At 49.4% G+C, this 22,798-nt stretch overlaps 1 protein-coding gene across 2 annotated transcripts in view; it reads left to right on the plus strand.

Annotated features, from left to right (window-relative positions):
• The window catches only part of LAMA5 (laminin subunit alpha 5), an 85,343-nt gene that overhangs the window by 22,840 nt on the left and 39,705 nt on the right, over nucleotides 1-22,798 (plus strand). For both annotated transcript variants that reach the window (XM_064391963.1, XM_064391964.1), the window contains exons 3-7: nucleotides 12,862-12,979; nucleotides 16,238-16,356; nucleotides 16,883-17,053; nucleotides 17,502-17,599; nucleotides 22,420-22,535. In XM_064391963.1, coding sequence (XP_064248033.1) covers nucleotides 12,862-12,979; nucleotides 16,238-16,356; nucleotides 16,883-17,053; nucleotides 17,502-17,599; nucleotides 22,420-22,535 — 622 coding nt within the window. The remainder of the gene's footprint in view (nucleotides 1-12,861; nucleotides 12,980-16,237; nucleotides 16,357-16,882; nucleotides 17,054-17,501; nucleotides 17,600-22,419; nucleotides 22,536-22,798) is intronic.

Here is a 22,798-nt window from a genome sequence, read left to right on the forward strand (position 1 = left end):
GGAGCCAGCGCTGGTGTGATGGACAGGGCAGGGATTCAGCTGTCCCCAGGCTGTGCACAGGCACTTTATTGATTATAGTGCCTGTTCTGCCTTCAGAACCGAGCCCCACTGCAGAAATCAGCAGCAATCCTTAGCAACCCCTTTGCATTAACTTTCCAGCCCTGCCACTTAAAGCTGCCTCCTACAATTCCTTTCTCCTCATCTGACCCCGAAGCAGTTGAGTTCTGGGCTGAGCCTGATGAGCCAGCAATGGGGCTATTTTGGATTAGGAGGAGGAGGGGTGAATTCCAGCTTTGTGGATTGCTCTGTCCTCTGCCAGCATTGGCTTTGGTCCTAGCAAGGATGCTCCAGCTTGCTTCTAGTGGCCCTGGCCAGCGTGGCCTGGGCACTTCCAGAAATTAGAGAATTGCAGGGTGTCATCCAGCACTCATTCCAGATGATGTTAGGTAGCTGGGTTGCCAGAATTTGGCACTTACTTTCCTCTTTGGTCAAGAAGGTGCATGGGGTTAGGACAGATAAATTTGGGCACTGCAGGAGTTTGTCTGTGGTCACTGCATCCAGCTTGGAGGTGCCAAGGGATGGTGATGCCAGGGACAGCTGTGACAGTGTCCAGATCTGAGGGGATTTTCTTGGGAAAGATGGAGATGGGAGCTGTCATTGATGGTAACAGCAACCCCTGACCCACATCATGGGAGTGGTGTTGTAACCAGGGTGCATCCATGAAGGACTCCTGGGGGCAAAACAGCAGCAGTTGGTGCTGTAGATGATAATTTGTAATGTGAAAGGAAAAAATATCAAGAATGCTGTGGGCTGATCAAAATTCAAAGGAGTATGAGCCAGCATGAGCCCCAGAAGGGAAAGAGCCGAGCTGGAAAATGGAACTGCAGTATTTCTCGGACAGGAGATGAAGGAGCAGCCCAGTGGGTGGGGGAAGGTGGTTGATTCCCAGGGCTGGGAATTCTCCCCGGTCTCTGCTGTGATCCCTGTTCTGTCCCTGGGATGGCAGCTCACCTGCAGCCCATGTGGCCTCTGAGGCGTGTAAGGAGGCACAGGTATCCAAATGGGAATGTTGGGCGAGTTACCCCTGTAACACAGCTGTTGGTGTTGGACTTGCCATCTCTGCAAAGCCTAACCTGGATTCTGAATCACCTGTTGTGCTCTATCCTGCCTATGTAACTTTAAAAATTATTCCATTCTTTTTGCTTCTCACATTCTCTGTGGCAACAGTTCAAAAGTAATGGGAAAGGCAACATGGGACTTTTCAGATGTTAAAGACCTTATTCCCAATATGGGAAGTGCTTTAAAATATCTGCTTTGACCACAAAAACTGCAGCATATTTTCAATTTAAAATAATGTTTAGTAAGTTTTTTCAAAACTAATTAACATACCACTAGAAGCAGGAGGGTATAAGCCAAGCATTAGGAAAAAACCCTTGAGGATAAAATGAGTTTCTGAACAATTTGGTCTTGAACTCTGTGGGAATGGGACTAAATCTGTGAAGTCTTCCCGGATATCCCGGCATCATTTGGACCTCTAAAAATAACCCAAAATGTGAATAGCCTGCATGACCTCAAAGCTGCTTTTCAAGAGACTTTCAGTGTAGTCAGAGTAGGTGAACACCCTGCAGCACATCCAGGACGCAGGAACTCCTGATGAGTCAGCTGGGGGATTGCTAATTGGCTTCTGCTCTTCGTTAGCATCAGCCTTTGGTGGATGGGGCTCCTGGGTTTGCTCCTTCAGTGAGCCAGTAGTGGTGGGGCACAGTGGCCTCTTTTGGAGATGTGAAATGAGTCTGAGGTGCCCAATTAAGCAGGTCCAGGGAGGGCTGAGCCTCCTGTGCTGCCCAGAGCCCACCTCAGGGATTTATTGCTGGGCTCCAGAGCAGAGCCACAGGGCTGGGGGAGATGCAGGCTGTGCAGAAAGGTGCTCAGGAGGGAGCTCTGCTGTGAAACAAAGCAGCCAATTTCCTTTCACCACAGCCAAGCCTTATCTGGGAGATTATGCTGGTCTCCAGTCTGCTCTGGTGTCATAACTGTGCTCTTGCTGGGCAGATAGGTTGTGCAGAAATCCCACAGCAGCAGCCTGGGATCTGGTGTGGCTGTGATTCACAAGCCCTGGACTGTGTGGGAGGTGCTGGACCACTTTTGGGATTTTTGGTTTGTTTTTGTCTTTCATCTTTTTGGTATTATTTTTTTAAACTGGCAGATGAGAAGAGCTGCAGGGCCTGTTGTCCTGGGCATTGTAGAGAGGCCCAGCTCAGGTGTGTTTTGAGGCATCTCTTGGATGCCTGACTGCTGTTCTGGGTCTGTGCAGATGTGTGGATCCTGCTGTGCTATCAGGAGAGGGCTGCCCACCACCTGGCATGTGTTGCTGGTCTGACATGAGTGGGGATTTCTCCCACTAGTCATGCATGGCTGTTGTCCAAGGAAAAGGTCTTCTCTGGGACATGTTCTCCTCAGCCAGACAGAGAAGGTTGTTTTCTCCAGCTCCTGGGAAACCCTTCTCAGTGCACTCTCACAACTGCAGGAATCAACTGCTTACAGGGTTGTTGTCCAAAAAGTTTGCACTGTGAGCTGTAGATAAGCTGCTTTAGTCCATCATACCCAAGAATGGACCATAGTTTATGTTGCTGGCACAAACATAACTGAGATGTGTTTGCCTTTTCCCCTGCTCCTGTGTCCCAGTGGATGCTGCCTAGCTTGACGTTACTGATGGGCTGCAAATAGGTTGGTCTGGGGAATTTTGTAGTTACCCTGTATCAAGCAGGAGAGATTATTTCTCCTCATCTGTTCTTGCAAAACCCCCTCCTGCCTCTCCAAGTGAGCTGGGCAGCCTGGTTGGTGAAGGTTTTGGGCTGGTGTTTATTAATATATTTTTTTAGCTCATTCATATTGTTCTGTGATGCTCTCTGTTCTTTTTGAAGCTGGGGCAGGAAGAGGCTGGAGATAAGACAACAATGAAAGGCTGGAGTAAACCCTGCAAGCAGAGATAATGTACTTCAGAGAGTATGAGTGAACTGGCAGAGCCAAAAGTTCAAGGAAATTTGAACTTTTGGCTGCTCAGGATGATTACTTTTCCCACCAGCTGCTCTGCACAGCATTGACTTGTGAGGTACCTGAGAGAGCTTTTAGTTTAGCTGGGACCACCTGTTAGATACAAGTTCATTATGTTCAGAGTTGTACATCATATCTATTACTTCACTAATTTTTTTTTTTTTTTAAATACTGGTCCATTTAAAGTATTTTGCTCTTAATACCTGTCCTAAATGGAAAGGTTTCTCATGTACCCTCCTCAGCTTTTCCTCCCCTGCATTCTTGTTCCATGAATCCAGTGGTATCTGACACTTCTACAACGAGGAGAAATTAATCACTGTGCATTTTGTCTTGATTGTGCACCCTCCCATCCAGCTTGTTGGGAGGTTGGTGTTATATCACTAGGGTTCTGCTGACCCTGTGCAGAGAGGTCTCCTGCCTGTCTGCATTGCAGGTTTTTCTCTCTGAATGCCTGGGACTGGGAGGTGTTGAAGGCAGAGTGATGATGGGGAGGTTCAGTGAGCTGCAGGGTAACGCTGGCTCCAGGGGGTTTCAGACATGTTCAAACAAAAATCCTTTCTTGAAAGATGGTTTTGAGAATTGCTGAGTATTCCATCTCTCAGGAACTCGGTTCTCAGGTTGAACCCAAACTGAGAACCAGGCAGACTCCTTTCTTAATCTGCCAATTTCTTTGCTTGCCTTTAATTGCCCACAGGAGTTCCATATTTGTCGGCTCCCCATCTTTATTGGGGTGTAATTTGCCCACAGACAGGTTTTGATAAGTTGAGAATCAGCAGTACAGTGTAGGTGTCATACAAATAATAATACTAATAATAATCTGCCACACAAATCTGCCCCAGTACTCCCAAATCCTCAGCAGCCCACGCTGCTTCTATACAGAAACGTGCAAAAATCAATGTCCTGGCTGTGCCACTTTTTAATTGCAGAGCAGAAGAAATGAAGTGGTACAAAAGGTCAGACCAGATTTTTTAGTGAGTAGCTGTTGGGAGGAAATTGAGGAATTTTGGCCCTTGCAGGCTGAAATTCCTGCTTGGTTGTGTGGGAGCTTCAGCTCGGGGGAGGCAAATCCATCGAGGCTTTGCCCGGAGTTTTATTTATGAGGGCACGAGTGGCTTGCACCTTGCAGGCTGTGCTGTGGGGGCTTGTGAGAATGGGAGTTGTGAGAAGAGCACTCTGCCTCGTTTCAGGGAGGAGGAGAGGACCTGAGCAGAGCTCTGAGCTGGGCTCTGTCCCAGCTGTGCCCATACATCTGGCTCTGGAATGTGCCCTGGTTTGGTTTCATCACGCTCGCTGCCAGAGTCACGGATTCCTCCTATATGTTTTAAAAGCAAACAATCCGTGACTGTGGACACTGCTCCCTGTGTGTCAGCACGCAGGCAGCTGGGGGAACACTTAAACCAAATTAACCCAGAGCTGTTCAGTTATTCTCCGAGGAAATGAGAAGGACGAGCAGCAGGGACTGATGAACTCTGGGTGAAATCCTTTCACAGTGGTGATGTCATTGGCAGGTAGAGGAATGAACATTGATTTTTAATGGAATTCTTTTCCTTGTGCTCAAGGTCATGGTTTTTACCCTGTCAGACTGCACATTGATAAACAGGAGGTACCAGGCAGGGCTGTGGTTGCTAAAAGTATTGCAGCTCTTGCCTTTGAGCCTGTGGCTCTCTGTCCCAGCAGCAGATGCCCAGGGAGGCCTTACAGACAATTCCTGCAGCTGCTGGGACAGTTTGGCAGTAAGGAAGGGCCTGAGCAGGGCTCTCCTCCCAGCTGTGCTTGCTGTGCAGCGATGGCCAGTCACCGGGGAGGAGAACAGGGACAGGTTTGTCTCTAAATCTGGACTTTCTCCCCAAGAACTAATGGATAGATGCGTTTTTTTGGCCACATGGGGGGAAGCTGTGGCAGTGCCATCCTCTCCTTCATGTCTCCTATCTTTTGTTTCTGAGTCTTCTTCACAAAGCACCCCGCTGGTGTCCCTGCAACACAGGTGTGAGACTGTTCCCTGAGCAGAGGCAGCACTGGGATCAGCCACTCTTGAGGGATGTTGTCCATGTGAACACCACAGGATGACCCAGATGGACTTCAAAGGCTCATTTCCAATGCCATGCTGGAGCTCAGTGTGAGCCCTGAGCTCTTCATCCTGGGCACAGGGATTGCTCATCTCCTTCCAGGACAGAGATGTGCTCCTTGAGTGGAATTTACCATGGCAGAATGGGGCACTCCAAGGAGATTTGTTCATTTCCTTTCAAAGTCTTCTGGCATTAAAAGCTGAGTCAGTTCTTTCCCATTAGTAACAAAAACCTCACTCTCCTGGCGTGTGGAGTGACAGCTCCCTGAAGAGACTCTGCTTCTCACAGTCTCAAATAACTGCAGTCAGATGACATCCCTCAAGTCAGCCTTTTTCATAGCAATTTCAGATTTAGACTGCAAGCACACCAGTCAGTATTAACAAGCTGGAATTCCCCACTTTTTCTATTTATAGGAAGGCACTTTTTTTTCTGTATGTTCTGGGATTACAAGAGTTTCTGCTGTGGTGTAGTTTTCATTTTGCTAAAATTACTCTCAAACTCCTGTTAGTTTAAGGGAGTGGACCCAAGGCCCTTGGAAAATCAGCCTTGAGAACTATGTGGGGTTTTTTCTCTCTCATGAAGTAGGTGGCTGGATTTATTTAGCTGGCTGGTTTTGTGTGACTTCCAGTTAAATTCCTCTAGAATACCAAGTCTTCCTGGAACACCTGCTTATTGCTCACCTGTCTGCCTGAAGCTGCTTGCAGGAGCTTTGGCTTTTCCACTCCTGCACATTGCACAGCACAAGCACGTGGCTCTGCACAGTGAGGGCCATCAGGGCACTTTGTGTCTCTGTAAAAGAGGATTTTTTTTCCTCTGAGTCACTTTTTTCTTATCCCTCTTCTCATGTAATACTATCTTTTACTGGGAGGAAGACCCTGTTATGAACTGCTGCTAATCCTACCAGCTAATTATTAATTCACGTATTTTCTCAGAAACCACCACTCTGTTAAAAAAAAAAAAAAAAAAAAGAACAAACATTCCCAGAAGCTTCCTAGAAGTATTTAACCATCAAGGATAATTGACACCTCAAGGTAAATAGTATGAGAACCTGAAATCCTGAAAATGTAGTTAGAGTGTCTTATCTCTGCAGCACCAGGAAGTTTTAAGGGCCACTTTACAGCCACCCCTTGCTGGGTTTCTGGTGGTGTTTGCAGGAGGATTAAAGCAGCTGGAGAGGGTGGGAGTGCTGGTGGAGGCAGCTGCCCCTCTGCACATTCTCTGGGCTCAGTCAGCCCCTGGGCTGAGCTGGCCTTGCACAGCAGTGCTTGTACCCCTTACAAGGTGCCCAAGGACAGGGGGGTCCACTGAGCAATTCCCTGAGGGTGTTGTAGCTTAAATTTGGGCTAAAAGACAAATGGACACATTAAAAAAAAAAAAAGACAAAGGTTTGTCTTTAATGGGTTACTTAATGCTTTGCCCTTCAACTGTGAAGTAGCAAAGTTCCATCTCAGTCAAGTGCAGGAATCTCCTACTGTGCAGTGAGAGGCTGCTGTGGGCAAAGTCCTTCTCTGGGAGTGACTGAAGCCTCATCCCAAGGAATTCCAGCCGTCCCCCTCTGGCCTGACCAGTTTTGCTCTGCTGTGATTTCTCTTGGGCACCCACAAAGGGCTGATCCCCACCTGCTGGGGTTTGAGCACAGGCTTGTGTTTGGCCGTGTCCAGGCTGGTGTGTCAGCATCCCTGGATGCTGCACCTGTACCTGTGTGGCATTTGCTGTTGGCAGCTCCAGCTGGGCAGGGATTTAGCAGGGTGTTCCTCTGTGCCTCTCCTTAGTGCCAGCTGGCTGAGCCTGCTGCCAGCCAGGCTCTTGCTGCTGCCCTGGTGGAGGTCGTTTCTAAAACTTGGCTACCCAGATCTTCAGCACTGTGCAGCCACAAGGGATGGCACTGCTCTGCCCTGCCATGTGCCAAGTGCTGCAGATTTAGTCCCCCGAGGATCTTTGGCAGGAGGTGTGTGTGGCACTGGCAGGGGAAGGACAGCTTGAACAGGAGGATGCTGTGAAGATAAAGCAGTGCTGTGTGTGAAATCAGTGGACGAGCCAAATCCTTCTCAGAAGTGGTGTTTAAAGAAAAAATCCTTTGTGGAAAACGCTCCATCAGCTGTTCATCTAAGCCAAGCTGCTTAGGAAGGGAACAGGCACTGTTTAGAAAATAACACCATGAAGCATTGGGTTGCTGCTGCTGCTTGTTATGGCACGGAGCAGGTTTCATGCTGGCTGGTAGCTCTGAATCTGTGGCTTCATGGAGAGTGTTTTCTTTGATCTCTCTCAATAAAATCCCAGAGTTTTGAGAGAAAAACTTGAAAACAGGTTGGTGCAAAATGGATTCTCAGTGCTCACCTCTCTCCCCTGCCCTGCCGAGGTGTTTAATAGCTGCCACTTTGCACCTCTGTCCTTCCCCTGTGGTGGAAGGGATGGGTGGTTGTTTCTAAAGCCTGGTTGTTAAAATCTTGAGATACAAGCATAGGGAACCTTCTCATTCAGAACCTTGTCATCCTCCATGAATAACTTGGAAAAATGTAATTTTTAGGAGTGAGGATTTGAGACACACACATACAAGAACAAGCCAGGAGTTGCTGTGAGGAAAAGAGCAAAATGAGGGCAAAGCACATTTCAGTGCACACCCCTCTTTCAAACACAGACTTTTGTGCTTTTATATGTGGGGTTTGTTTGCTCTCAGGCACTTGAGTATTTTATAAAAAAATGGATAAAAAGCCGTGGCCACTTGGAGGAGAAGCACCTTTGTTTGCTGCCTGGGAGGGTTGGAGCAGTTCTTGTGTGATTGAAAATAAAAAGCAGACACACACTAAATGTGAGAGGTCTTATTAAAAGGTTTTGATGGATGGGCTGAGGAGAAATAAATCTGCTGTAGGACTGCAGTAGCTCAGCAGGGGGACAGTCAAGTTGTTAATGAGTAAATTCACTGCTTCCATGAGAATAAATGATTACAGGCAAAGGATGCAGAAGGGACAGATCACTGACCTGGAGAAATTCAAAGTGATACAGAAGCTCTCTGCCTTTCCAGGGCTTTTCCACCTCCTGCATATTTGTTTGTGGGGATAAAAGGTGCACAAAAAGGCACCTTCTTAGCTGTAGCTGCTGCCAGTGCTGTGGTGCCAGCGCTGCCGAGCGTTTCCAAGGCTGATTCCTGGCAGCAGAGCAGGCACTCGCCCAGGCTGTGGGCAGAGGTGACCTGTGCTCCCAGAGAGCTGCTGTTCCCTGGCTCTGTGGATTGATAACCCCATCCAGGCTCTGACATCTCCACGTTTTCCAGGTGGGCTTGTGGCTGCAGTGATGGACTAGGCAGTGCCTGGGGGGATGGATGGGCTTGGGAGGGAGTGAAATAATTTCATTGTTGAAAGTGGGGAAAATTAAATTAACACTTCCCCCCACTTTCCATAGCAGTTCTTTTTCCGCTTTTCCTGCTTGTAGGTTTTGCATGTGCCCCTAAACAGTGGGAATTATTGCCTGTGCCCTGGCATGGCTCAGCAGGTCCTTGCCACCCTCCCAGGAGATGCCCAGCAGGGATGAGCAGTGCTGGTGATGCTCTCCACACACACACTCACTCCACAGGGGTCTGGAGCAGTGGTCAGGGAGAGTTGAACTGCTTTGTTTTTACATGGTGCTATTTTCTTAAGTCAATGCCAAAGGTAATAAATCTGTGCTGTGGAAAATTAGCGAGTGGTTTGCTGTGCAAACTCCTCCTGCAGGGTCTGGGAGCAGAGCTGGGTCTGTCTCCCAGCCAGCACAGCCTGCTCAGACCTCCTAGGCCCAGAACCAAAAACAACCCCTCCTACTGCTGGTGGAAATGTAGTTGTCAATTTTAAAACAATGTGAAGATTTATTTTGGTTATTGAATGTTTCTCTGTGGTTTTGAGGTGCCTTGGAATATCAGTGAGACTTCCCCAGAACTCCCTCACCAAAGCAACACTGACCTGGTCCTGTTTTCTTATTCCCACATGGAAAAGTGAAATCAGTGTCTTAAGGAAAGGAATAGAGAAGAAATGTGTGATTTTGCCATCATGTGCTGCTTACACAGAAGGATGGATGAACAAACAGAGAATGTGCTGCTCCAGAAGGAGCTCAGTTTCTTTTGACTCTCTGGAATCTGTTTTTATTCTTTAAGTATGCACACTATCACACTGGGCAGTAATCAGGATTACATTTTAATGGTATTTTGGTGCTGGATAAAGCTGCCCACCATCTAAAGACCAATGGATGAAGCATGGGACAGAGGAAATGCCCTCATCTCCATCTTCCCCTCCTGGCTCCAGCACTTGCTCCATCCTTCCAGGCACTGGGGCAGCTGCAAGGGATTGTTACTAAGGAAACTTGCTTCAAAACCACTAACAGCAACATCAACTCCATGTAGAGATGTTACTATTTTCAAAGAAATCTGGTTGCTAATTAAAGTAGTGTCAGAATTTCCTGGCTGGAAGGTCGTTTTATGGAATTCCAGAGGCTGGTCAAAGGTTGAGCTGTACCTGGCATGTTTTCAAGGTAGGGAAAATAAGGGATATGTGTGCCTGGAGACAAGTGTGAGCATCAAGTCTGGTGTTTCACCTCTTTTCTCCATGAAGAAGGGAAGAAAATGTCTGAAGTGGCTAAGAGCATAGAGGTTTTTATTCATCTGACTGATAATAGGAGCTAAATAAAGGCTTTGAAAAAAAAAAACAACCATTTCTCTTGCAATATTGGTTGGGCAGAACTGTACTGGAACTAAACATGGAATGAAAAGTCTGGCTTTTCTGCCAGCTCTATTTTTAGAGCTACTGCTCCATCTTTGCATCTGAGTTTTCTCAGCAGATGCACTGGAAACAGGCAATTTGCTGTTATTTTTTCTGGCCAGGCTGTGATAATCTGCAAGATAAGGATGTTGGATGGAGGAGCAGGAGACTCACCAGACAGGACAAAAATCCCCCTGAATACCAGGACATGGGTCTTGTTCCAGGTTTGGGGTCACTGTGGTCACAGACTCCTGAATATTTTCTGTGCTCCATTAGGAATGACCCTTCCATGCTGGAAGGGGAGTGGCTGGGCAGTGCTGGCTGGTTTATTTGTGTCCCAAGACTGTGGTCACAACTGGAATAAAATTCAGCAGTAACAGCAGTGCTAGAGATGGATTTGGGTATGGAGAGAGGAATTGTGTTTGGCTTTGAGAGCCGATATCTGCCCTGTCTTTCAGCTGAGGCATTGCAGATGATCCAGACAAAGCCAGCAAGAACCCAGAGGTTCTTGTGCTTTGCTGTGAAAAGCAGGAATAGGAGAGAACTCAGAGGGGTCTGGAGCCTGTGGCTGCTCAACCCTGCCCTGCCCCAGGGCCATTTACACCTGAGCTTGCAACCAGCAGCAGCACTGGGTTTTTTCTGGCTGTTGTTTTCACTTCGTGAATCACTGAGCCTGAGGCTTGGTTTTGTGTCAAATTTCACTGTTTGAGCAAAAGCTGCATCAATTTGCCCGCATGGCAATCCGTGCCCTCCAGAGGGAGGGGACATGTGAGAGCCAGAAGCATGCAGGAGTTGGAGTCCAGCACATTTAATTAGGAACACTCTGTTCCAGCATAAAGCTGATGAACAAAGAGGAGGACCCCCTAGAAATTCCATAGGCAGTAAATTCATTACTGGCTTTGCACAAAGAAAGGCAGAAGAGAGGGATGCACCTCACATTTTTAAATTGGTGTTTGTGGTTGCTGCTCATTCAGAGCAGAGAACCCCCTGTGCCTGGGGCCAGAACATGTACAGGTATTTTTGAGCCACAGGGAATTTTGTGCAGCTACAGACAGCACTAGATTCCAGCAGGAGCATTCATTTATTCCCCGCAGGATAAAGCTGGAGGAGGGTTTAGAGCAGAGGGAAGGTGTAACTTCACAGGCTGGTGTTCAGCCCTGTTCCCATGCCAAGAGGCAGATGCTGAGCTGTGAGAGCTGGTCCTGCAGAGAAAGCAGCTGCCTGAGCTGAACCTCTTGGGCTTCACTATCAAATACCAGCTCTGCTGAGAGGGTAAGCAGGCAGAACAAGCTGCTCCTCAGAAAAAGCCTGGTCTTGTATGCCTTGACAGCACGTATGTTGCAGAGGGGATCTAGGGCAGCACTGAGGTCTGTTTGCCCTCAGCTTTTGAAAAGGATGCCTGTTTCCCCCTTGGCTGGGCTTGAAAGTCTTTTGGCAGCAGAGAACTGAGTTGGGGGACTGCTTTGGTTTCTTTGTTCTGGATGGAAAACCCTGAGAGTGGTGACAAATCCCACCCTCCTGCCCATTCCAGCTGGAGAGCAGCCTCTGACCCTCTGTGCTTGATCTTCATGTGGATTTCCCAGCTGGATCTGCTTCACTCCTCCCTGAGCATCTCTCAAGCCCCCTCAGTCTACACCCAGGTGTGTTTTCAGGTGTCACCAGCCTGCAGTGGGATTCACACCAATCCCCCTGGTAAGTGGAGGAGAGGCTGAGCCAGAGGAGCATTTGGGAGTCTCCTGAGGAGGTTTTTGCTGGAATGTCCTGCTGAGGGGGGAGCTGAGCTGGTGCCAGTCCTCAGGGGTGCCCACATCCCCTTGCTCCATATCTGCACACCAGCAGACCCCTTGTCTGACTGACCCCAGCAGGATCTGTGCTTTATAGACGTCTTGGTAGATTTAAATACCTCTTTCTTGTTTCTTCTGCCCTTTACTCACCCAGTCTGGATTGTCAAGGCTGTTTTGGAGGCATGTTATAATTAATGAATGTCCTCTGGCTCGGTGATGTGTGTGGCCAGGGCAGGGCTGAGGTTCTGGCTGCTGTTCTGGCTCTCTCATGGCTGAGATGGGCACGGAGCCGTCCTTCTCCTCCCCTTGCAGAAATGTCCCTCTGGATACTTGTCAGTCTTCAGGGGGGTGTATGCTCATACAGCCCCTGCTCTGCATGAGGAGGGACTCCTGGGCTATAAATCTCAGCCTTTCAAGCACTAAACTCCCTTTTGGGTTGTTTTTGACATCAGGAATTTCCTCTGATAAGAGAACTTTATTTGCCTTTAAATATCACTTTGTGACAGGATGATGGAGTGGGGATTCTTGGAGCGAGCCGGTGCCAGCCAGGGAAGGGAAATTCTGCTGGGGCTTTTGTTTCTCTCCAGCCCTGACATTGTAGCTCTTTAAAGACTTAGGTTTATTTTATACTTGGCAGGAGTGTGTGTGCACATGTCAGTGTCCAGACAAATGGGAGCAGCCCCGTGTTGGAGCTGTGCTGGAGCCAAGTGGGTCTCCTGCTCTCCCCTCCCTGTGGCACCTGGGGAAGAGGAGCTGTGCTGGGGTTTTTCTGCAACACGCTTCCAAATACAGATTGTGTTGGTGAAGCTGGTATGTGGAATGCCTTAAAAAAACCAAAAATAAGGATTTTGTGGTACTGTCTGCAAGGTACAGTGGGATGTTCCCTGGCTGGCAGGCCAGTGTGTCGCCTGTTACCCCACAAAGAGCCCAAAAGCCGAGTCCCCAGGGCAGCATTGTAGCTGGTTTGTAATGCTAAGCCTGAGGTGTTTCCCAGCACAATCTGAGCACAGCCTGTAGCCACAAAGTCTGAGCTGTGTTTGCATTCAGTGGGAGCTGGGCTCTCTAATCTGGCTCTCTGTTGTATCACCATCCCTGTAGATACGGAGGATTCCGCTCCGCAGGCTGCGCGAGCTGCAAAGTGCCAGCTCCTTTATTCCACTTGGATCCCAAGAAGTTCTCCCTGCTTTTCAGGGTGCCTCAAGCAGCCAGCTAACTCTGTGTTCTTTCTTTCAGCTCTTCCACGTGGCGTATGTCCTGATCAAGTTTGCCAATTCCCCTCGTCCTGACCTCTGGGTGCTGGAGCGATCGACTGATTTTGGCCTCACCTACGAGCCCTGGCAGTACTTTGCCTGTGAGTATGACAGGGGGCTGCAGCTCAGTGCCAGGTAGTGAGGCTGTGGTGTAGATAACTCTGTGCAAATACAGGGTTGGGTTTGGAGCTGTGTCATTGCTGTGATGCAGCACATGTCTTCTGTTTCATCTGCCCAGTAAGGCTGCAGACTTGAAGGCTGAATGCTGCTCAGGACTGGAGAACTGTTTTACTCTCTGGTACTAAATGTATTTTTTAAAATACCGTCATGACATGTAGGGAGTGCCAAAGTTGGCATCAGTGTGTGCAGTTGGGTGTTGTTGCTCTAGGTCTGAAGGTGAGATTTCTTATCATATCCTCCCTGCCCTCCTCTTTCAGTCTCTTCCCTGCACCATCCCAGACTGTATTTCAGCTCCTCCAGAAGCCAAGCAGCAGCTCACTTCCAAGTGGCTGCTACCACAGAAAAGTCTGGATGCAGAAAACATTCCCTTGTGCTTATCAGTACCGGAGATTGGATCCAGGCTGTGCAGGGCAGGGAGCTGCTGTCCTGCTGCTGTGCAAGGTGGGATCAGAGACAGCTGGCTGGAAGGGAGATCCAGTCTGTGCACTTGGCTTCCCAATTCTCTGATTAAAACCTTAAGAAACAGCTGGTTCTACAAAACTCTTCTCCCAGAGGGTCTGTGGGGTAGCCGGATGCCGAGGAACTTGTTAACCACCAGCTCCTCCCAGAAGCACAGCAGTAATTGGGAGAAGATGTGAGTTAAGATCTACAGCCAGAGCTTAAAACCTGGCAAGAAAGCGCTTGGGAGCACTCAGAGGCCTTGCCCTGGGCTGTCCCTAAAGGCTCATATTTCTGGCTTACCTGTCAGGCTGTGATTTGGATTTCTGGCCTCTTCTTGTGCAAGAAGGAGCTGCAGGAATTACCTCTGTGCTGCCTTAGTGTGGTAGCTGCTCTCTGGGGTGCATGTTTTTCTCTCTGCTGTGTGCTAGTAGAGAATTACTGCTGTCAAATTCCTGCTTTGCTTTCTTCTACCTTCTCTGAGAGTTTCTCTGCCAGCTCTGAAGCCTCTCTTGGGGCCCATTACAGTCATGTTCCTGCATGGTTGGAGCTGCACAGGAGCTCTTGCCCCACTGGTGTGCTCCTGTGTGTAGTGGCAGTGCTGCAACATCTGGAGTCCCCTTCCCTCCCAAAACATCAGGCCCTGGAGAAGGGAGATGCAGTGACACAGCCCAGTGGAAAATTCCCATGGAAATAAAGAGGTGGCTGCTCCAAAACCTGCCAGATTAGCAAGCACAAGAAGTCCTCTGCAGAGGTTTATTTTTATCACAGGGAAATCTGTAGGTGGTCTGATAAAAACACTGCCAGGTCAGGACCAGGGTTAAAAGCAGCTGGCAGAAATGTAGAGTTTCTTCAGAGCTGGCAGTGAGCCTTGCCAGGGGTGGCACTGGCACTGTCCAGCCTGGCTCAGTGCTGTCCCTGGAGGTGCCAGGGTGATTTTGGGCTCTGCTCTGTGGGAGGAAAGAGCCTGCTGGGTGAGTCTGTTTCCTTAAAGCACTGCTAGAGTTTAAGGCCAATGGGTTACTCTGTTTTAGCTCAGAATGCCCAGCTTCTGGCTCACATGGTTGTGCAGATGTTGCAATAACTGGAGGAGTTCTTTGGTTTTCCTGAGTAGCTCCTTGGGCTGAGCATCCTGTCTGCATGCAGCCGTGGCAGTGCTCTGGAAATCAATCATCTCCAGCCACTGGTGACAGGTTCCTTGCCTGGGGCTTTAAAAACAAATTGATTTTAAAGAGCACCTGGTGAAGCAAACCTTGGCGGCCAGAGACCTGGTGTTAAATATTTCCACATCTTCCTGTGGATGCAACTGAGCTCTTGCTGTTGCCAAAACAGCATTTCCCAGAGCAAGGCCACATTCTGGAGACAAGGTGTGGATGGGTGCAAGCCAGAGGTGAAGGCAGGGAGGCAGAAATTCTCTGCTCCCTCTTTGCTGTTCCTTCTGCCTGGCTCAGCCTACCCATGCAGCACATGGAGTGGGGGACCTGCCTTCTGGAGGCACATTGAGGCAGATTTTGGAGGATTATTCCCATGGATTGGGTTAACATTTCCCCTTCAGTTTCCTGTGTGAGCTGAGCAGGGTGGCAGGAACAGGAGATTGTGTTGGCTGCCTTTTCTTCCTTTTTCTCCCCGTGGAAGCACCCTCAGGAGCACTGCAGTGACATTCACTTCAGCAGGCTCTGCTGTGAGCTCCTGGCACAGGTGAAAAGGGAGTGGGAAGGGGCAGCAGCCTCTGTCCAGGTTCTTCCTGAGGGAACAGTCCCTGAGAGTAGCAGGTTTCTGCATGGGTAGATGCAGGTGCTCTCCACCCTGCACAGTCAGGCCCTGAGCTGCCCCAGCAGTGCTTTGGTTGGCTCTGCCAGCACAGGGATGTCACACACCTGGGGACAAGGGTGCTGGACTTGCAGGAGCAGTCATACTGGGAAGCCAGGCCATTCCTGTAGCTGCAAGGACAGCCTTGGCTTCAGTGTCCCCAAAGAAGGTCACCAAGCCAGCAGAGTGGCTGCCTGGTGATGCCTGCTCCCTGCCTTTATCCAGCCTTGCATTGCCACTTAGTGGCAGAAGCCCTCGTTTGCTGTCCCCAAGGAGTGGCTCTTGGTGGCTTTGGCATTTCTGGTTCGCTGAGTTCAGAGTAAGGTGTGAGGAGGGGACCTCTGCAGGATGTCTGCTTGTCCACCCTGCCTGGGGAGAGATGTCCCAGCGGTCAGTGTGGCTTGTGTTTGCTCCTTTTTTGGGTTCTGTGCTGGCTTTGAGACTGACCCAGGGGGTTTAGGAGCCACATGAAATGATGGTGCAGCTCCTACCCCAGGAGCAGAGCCCTGGCAGCAAAGAGCCCTTCTGCAGTTCAGTGGAGGCAGTGTAGCAAATCCACTGCCAGCAAGGCAGCAGATTGAGACCAGAGTAAGATCTCAGGCTGGAGCTTAAACTGTGAGCTTAATGCCAAAATTGAGGGGTGGGTTTCTCTGCAGGTGCTGGCAGTAGGTACAGTGGCTATTCTGACCTTCCTCATTTACTGCAGGGAGGTGATTTGGGGAGTTTCCTGCCTATTACTGTTAGAGTGACACCCTCCCTAAGTGGAGGACATGTACTTAGCCATGACAGAGTTAATGACACAAAGCAATCTCTATGTGGTAAATGCTTAACAGAGATTGTACACCCATCTCTCCTTGGTCAGCGTGGGAAAATCCGGAGGGCTGGGAATTGTTCCTCTTCTCTTACTGCTCTCGTCTCTGGTTGATGAACAGCTTCCAAGAGAGACTGCATTGAGAAGTTTGGCCAGCACACTGTGGACCGTATCACCAGGGATGACCACGCCATCTGCACCACTGAGTACTCCCGGATCGTGCCTTTGGAAAACGGGGAGGTGAGCAGCTCCCTGTTTCCATCCCCTGGAGTGCCCAGGTGAGCAGCTCCCTGTTTCCATCCCCTGGAGTGCCCAGGTGAGCAGCTCCCTGTTTCCATCCCCTGGAGTGCCCAGGTGAGCAGCTCCCTGTTTCCATCCCCTGGAGTGCCCAGGTGAGCAGCTCCCTGTTTCCATCCCCTGGAGTGCCCAGGTGAGCAGCTCCCTGTTTCCATCCCCTGGAGTGCCCAGGGTTACTCAGGGGCTGTTGGTACTCCTGTCAATGGGCTCCCTCTTGATTTTTGGATACCACTTAAAAGCGTTCAGTTAAACCAAATGAGATTGACAGAGAGCTGTTCCAGTCATTTGGAGGGAGATTGATTTCCTCCTACCCCACAGGGTTACCCAGATTTCTTCTCACAGATTCACAGAACACTGTGGGGTGGAACCACCCAGTTCCAACTCGCTGCTGTGAGCAGATCCAGCTTCCACTAGAGCAGGCTGCTCAGTGCCCAGTCCAACCTGGCCTTTTCCCTCCTGCCATGCACAGATTGTTGTCTCCCTGGTGAACGGGCGCCCAGGAGCCATGAACTTCTCCTACTCTCCTCTCCTGCGGAATTTCACCAAAGCCACCAACATCCGCCTGCGCTTCCTGCAGACCAACACTCTGCTGGGCCACCTGATGGGCAAAGCTCTGAGGGACCCTACGGTCACCAGGAGGGTAAGGCAGGCCATGGTGCCTCGTGCTGGTGAGGTGGAGCTGTTGGAGGGCTGTGCAAGCCACCTCTGGGGAGGGGACACCCTGGGTGTTGCCCGTGGGGATTTTCTCTTGGTCCTGCAGCCCCTAAAGCTGAAGGCATCTGCAGCAGATGCTGCTGTGGCTGGAGCTGGAGGCTGCTTGGGAAGACACCAACAATGTGGAACTGGGAAACACCTCTTGGTGTCACATGTGGCTTTCTGGCTGTGCTGGGAGCCCCTCACTCATAGCTGGTGGGCTCTGTTTGAGGTGGTGGATGTTACCACAGGCAGACACTGCAGCCTGCAGTGTTTGTAAGGGAAATGTCTCAACACATCATTTTCCTGGCTGAAGTCCTGCTGAATCATGACTAGAATGGTTGTGAATCTGGTTTGTGAAAATAGTAATGGCCAGCTTTCCTTGTGCTTTCCAGTACTACTACAGCATCAAGGATATCAGCATTGGAGGGCGCTGCGTGTGCCACGGCCACGCTGACGTCTGCGACGCCAAAGACCCCAACGACCCTTACAGGTACCTTCTGCAAAATCCCACCCCGTGGGAAAGCATTGAACTGCTGTTCTGAGAATGAAAGATGATCCCAGAGTTAGTTGTGTCCTGTCCTGAGCTTGTAAAGGTGCCATCACTGCTGTTCGTGTCTCTGCCTTGAGAAAGAAGCAGAAACTGCTCCAGACAAAGTAGCAAAGATCACACTTTTTGTCAGAGTATTTTTCAGCCAGATCAGCTTCCTGGTCGAGTTTCCCTGTCCACAACTTTGCCATCCCACTGGAGCAGTGTGAGAATGATAAGGAGGGATACTGATGCAGAGCAGGGAGGTTTCCCATCAAAGTCCTGGGATCATTTCTGAACTTGAGCAGAGGAGTCTCCTGCTTCCTATGTGGCTTCCTAAGCATTGGGGCAATGCTGTCATAAATAGATGTTCTCCCGTGAAACCAGAGACTGCTTCCCATTTCTGCTCATAGAACCATAGATGGGTTATGTACATATCTGAACAACTCTTTGCAAAAGAATAAGAATGTGTAAAGAAGTTACATTTTGGCTAATGGAGCTTCCCATCTGCCTTGGCAACTTGGAATGCCAAAGAGCTGCTTCAGACCTTGGAAGTGTTGCTTTCAGCCATCTGTTTGCAGCTTGAATGTTGCCTTTATGGAAAGGGGTAGGTAGATTCATCTGGATGAGGGGAGCTTGTATTTCTTTCTCATCAGGATCATGTAGAACTTTTGGATCGTCTAAAATAAAATTCCAGTGAGTCCCAGCCAAGGTTAAAGCTGTTAAGTATTAAAACAAAGATGTATTGGTAAGCAAGCCTGCCTGAGTGTGCCAAAGTCTTTGACAAAAGGAAGTTCATAAATATTTGAATGTACAGTTCCTGTTTTTCAGACATTGGTGTTGCTGGATGCAAAGTGCACATGTGTGTGGGGCAAAAGGCTCCATGGGGACAAGTGATTCTTTGACATGGAAATACCTGGACTTTTCTTGGGTGTATCAGTGGCTTGGGGCTCTCCAAGAAGGGAGGGAGGGTTGAACAAGGATATGTTGGATATCCTTGTTCAGTGCCACTTCTGCTTGCAGCCATCTCTGTCTCCTGAAATTCCTCTCCTCCACTCTCATTTGGATGCATTTGGCATCTTCACTCTTGGCCCCAGCCTGCTGTCTGATGTTGCAGCACATGTTGGTAAGCAGCTGTTGCATTTCACCCAGAGCAGATCACGCTGGCCTGAGGGAGGAAACATCTCCTGCTTGTGTACTTTGTACAGTCAGAACATAACAGCTGTAAGTCCTTTGGGATACAGCAGGAAAAGGTGCTGGATAAATAGATCTTCTCATGGCATTGCTGTACCCTTTAGAAGCCCAGGAGCACAGGCAAGTCAGCAGAAATCTGATACTTTCAGTTGAGAAAATGAGTAATTGATGAAATGCTGCCATTCTCAAGGAGCAGCTGTGTCCAGCCTTCCCATTGAAGTGGGCACTGCTGGGCAGGATCCCAGCCCCCTGACACAGCCCAGAGCCAGCTTGGGGATATCTGTAATGCCACGTCAGCTGGGGCTCAGACACACTGACCCCTTGGGACACAGGCCCAGCTTCCAGGAACTCATCATGTCTTCAGCAGTCTGTGTGGTGTGCCCTCTGCACATGTCCTGCCTCTTCAGAATCTGATGTGTGACAGCAGCTGGGCAGGGAAATGCAGATAAAAGGATGTGGATTGGCCTGACCTACTGAAAATCCCACAGTCTCAGCCTGTTGGGAGGGGGAGATCTCTGCTGTTGATTTTAACTTCTCTCTTCTGCACGTCCCCACGTTTCTCGTGCCTGTTGCTCAGAAAGGCAGGATGAGAATTTTTATAGAGGTGAGCTAGGAATCTTGGCAGAGATTTCAGGACATGATGAAGCATGTCCATGAGCTGACTTCCTGGCCATCATTGATAACATTCGGCCAACTTTGGAAAGTTTGTGTGGAGTGCCAAGCTGCAGAGGCTGCACATCCAGCTGTGTTGAGCTGGCAGCACATCTGGGCCCTGTGTGAGTGTTTGCAGGAACCTGTGGGCAAGTACAGCCTCCTCAAGGCTCTCTGCACTTCTCACAGCTCTCTCTCTTTGCCCTGAGCTGGAATGGGCTGAGTGAAGCAGAGGGAAGGAATGTTCTCCTGCTCAAAGGTGAACACCAGCAGGATGAGGCACAGCTCTTCTCTTGGCAAACCCTTGGAGCGGTGAGATCAGAATCCTCAGGAACTGGAGAACCCAGACAGGAGTTGTGTGTTAGCAGGCTGACTGAGCTCAGGAGAACCCTACAAGGGTTCTGCATCTGTCTGATAAGAGCAGCTGCTCTGTGGCTTCACTGCCCCATCACAGATGCCACAAAGAGAGGAGACAAGCAGAGTCCAGCTGCTCCTTCTGTGCCTGATGCTGAAGGCAGCCACAAAGACAGCAGCAGCCTGGCTGGTCAGAAGCACATCCACAGATGAAGGATGCTTTCCCACTGCTGGATCCTGAACTCCAGCTTCCCATTTGGAAGGCAAAGCACTGTGTGTGCCAGCAGATTTGTGCCATCTGTCAGGCTCTCTCTGCAGCTGTTTTTTTCTCCGTACAGTCAGAAACAGAGGAGGGGGCTTATTTTTTCCCCCTTGATTGTGCTCCTCAGATGTCCCAGCCAAATCCAGATGCTGTAGTGCTTGTGTGCTGCTCTGAGTTCTGCCACAGCTGCTCACTGGAAACTGTTTAGTCTCTGCTGTTGAGCATCAATTCCAGCGGGAGGACTGCGGTTTCATTTCTTACAGCAGGATGACCAGGAAATATGTGCTGTGTGGACACAGCCGCTCCCTCTTCTCCCTTGTATATACTCAGTCAATGAAACATGTAAATATTGTGGTTTATGCGCATTTGTCTGTAATTCATTAGCAGCACAGACTGGGCACAAGGTGCAGTAAAGCTGTAATAGATGAGCTCTCTGAGAGGTCATCGCTAACTCTGAACAGCAGAGACTAAATAAATACCTCCTTCTCCCTCTGAAATGAGCATCTTGACTCATGCAGTGCCTTCTGCTTGCATTCTGGGAACTGAACCAGTTCTCTTCAAACATCTTGAGCCTTAAGGAGCGTGGGGTGTGTGGCTGGAGCCACGTCCTCCAGTCAGGGAGATGAACACTGCTCAGCAGGTTTATAAGTTCCCTGACTCAGTGACCATCTTTCTCCACACGCATGTATATGGATCTTAATCTTGATTCCAGCTGCTGCTGTGGAAAAAAACAATAAAATCTTGTTTCCTTGAAAGTGCTGAGTGGTGGTCAGCCAGGTGAGAGGTCTGTGGGTGGCTGCATTCCAGGGACATGGCCAAGGTTCGCCTCTCATTGAGACTCCCTCTTGGGTCTGCAAACCCTTCAAGAACAAAGTTCCTAGTGGATATTTCAGGGCTGTTTTCTGCCACTTAAGTTCCAGACAGGGGTTCGGTTTCATGCCTGGACTCTGCCAGCTACAGCCCAGTCTGTGAATGTGGGCAGGAGTGGGGCATGATGAGTTCTAGAGAACTGACTGCAGCCAAGTGTCCCGTGGCATCTGCAAGGGAAGGGCTGGCAGCAGCCCTGGCACCTTCTGCCTCTCAACCCCTCTGCCTGAAGCAAACATGCCGAGTCTGAGTCCTACTTGCATTCCCCAAAACTTTCAGATCATCCCATTATTTTCATTAAAATGAGGTCACTTGTGCTGCTGCCTCTGTCTGGCAATTCTCTATACATAGACTTGCAGGTCTTAAAATTATATGTAGGTGGAAACTGTGGCACTCATCTCACTGCAGTGTCTGCACTCCTACACTTCACCCTGAATGACTGCTCCTTTTGTTTCTAACGTTTTTAAAGAATTACATTTATTTTTAAACACACTGCTTTTGAATGGAAAAGCATTGGAGGAGGGAAGAGATGGGAGTGGCAGACTGGCCCTGAGGGGAAATGAGTAATTGCACAGATAAAAGCTGGAACATGCTGTATTATCCATAAGTCTAATACAACAGAAAGCATTTGTGTTGGATGGGAATGGCCCTGTGCTAAGTGGAGGCTTTGGGGCTGATGTCACTGACGTTAATGAATCACCCTGGCGGTGGGGCAGGGATCCATCGGGTGCCTGTTGAAATTCCTTGCCCTGTTGAGATTGTTTACCCAGCACAGCCCTGCCTGGAAAGCAGGAGGTGCAGTGCACAGGGAGCGTGGGGCCAGCATCCACTGAAATTCTTAATTCAAATTTCATGCCCTCCTCCCTGCAGCACAGGTGTACCTGGAGGAGCAGACTGCACTTGTGTGGCACCATCCCTCTCCAGGCTCTGGGCTATCATTTCTTCCTTTCATGCTGCCCCTGCACAGTGGCGGGGACATCTTTGTGTCCCTGCACTGTGCTACACTCTCTCAAATAATCAGCTTCAGCTCAGTTTCTACCACTCCCACCTCCAACCATTTCACATTTTATTCCCTGCGGAGCTGGCTAGGCAGTGGCACACGATTTTGGCTGATTTTCTAAAAATTTTGGCTGATTTTTTTTTTTTAATCATGGCTGATTTTTCTCTTTTCCTTGTCTCCCTGTGAAGAAAAAAAGGAATGGTGGAGGAGAAGAAAGGGACAGAATGCAGCTGGAATAGCAAAGTTTGGTGTTTGTCTCAGAAAAAAATAAATCAGTTAAAAAGTTGAAAAAAAGCCTTAAAGCCACTTTTCCAGAACACTGGGATTAGCAAATCCCACTCGTTCATGTACCAGATCAGTGACAGCGATACACAGCGGGGTCACACAGCAGCTCCCCATCCCACACATCCCTGCCATCACCCCAACCTTGTCTGTGCCCCATTCCTGTGCCCGCAGGCTGCAGTGTGACTGCCAGCACAACACCTGTGGTGGCTCCTGTGACCGCTGCTGCCCCGGCTACAACCAGTTCCCCTGGAAGCCTGCCACCGCCGACAGCGCCAACGAGTGCCAGCGTAAGTGGGGCCGCCTTGGATTTGCAGACAAGGGGAGACATCAGTGAATCTGACTCCATGTTCTTAGAAGGCTGATTTATTACTTTGTGATATGATGTTAAAGAATGCTGTGCTAAAACTATGCTAAAGAATAGAGAAAGGATGCAGACAGAAGGCTTAACAAGAGTGGTAATGGAAACTCGTGACTCTCTCTCTTCCAGAGTCCCCGACACAGCTGGCTGTGGTTGTTCATTAAGTGAAAAAATCCACATGAAACCAATCAA

This window comes from Passer domesticus, chromosome 16 (assembly GCF_036417665.1).
Source record: "Passer domesticus isolate bPasDom1 chromosome 16, bPasDom1.hap1, whole genome shotgun sequence".
Lineage (NCBI taxonomy): Eukaryota > Metazoa > Chordata > Aves > Passeriformes > Passeridae > Passer > Passer domesticus.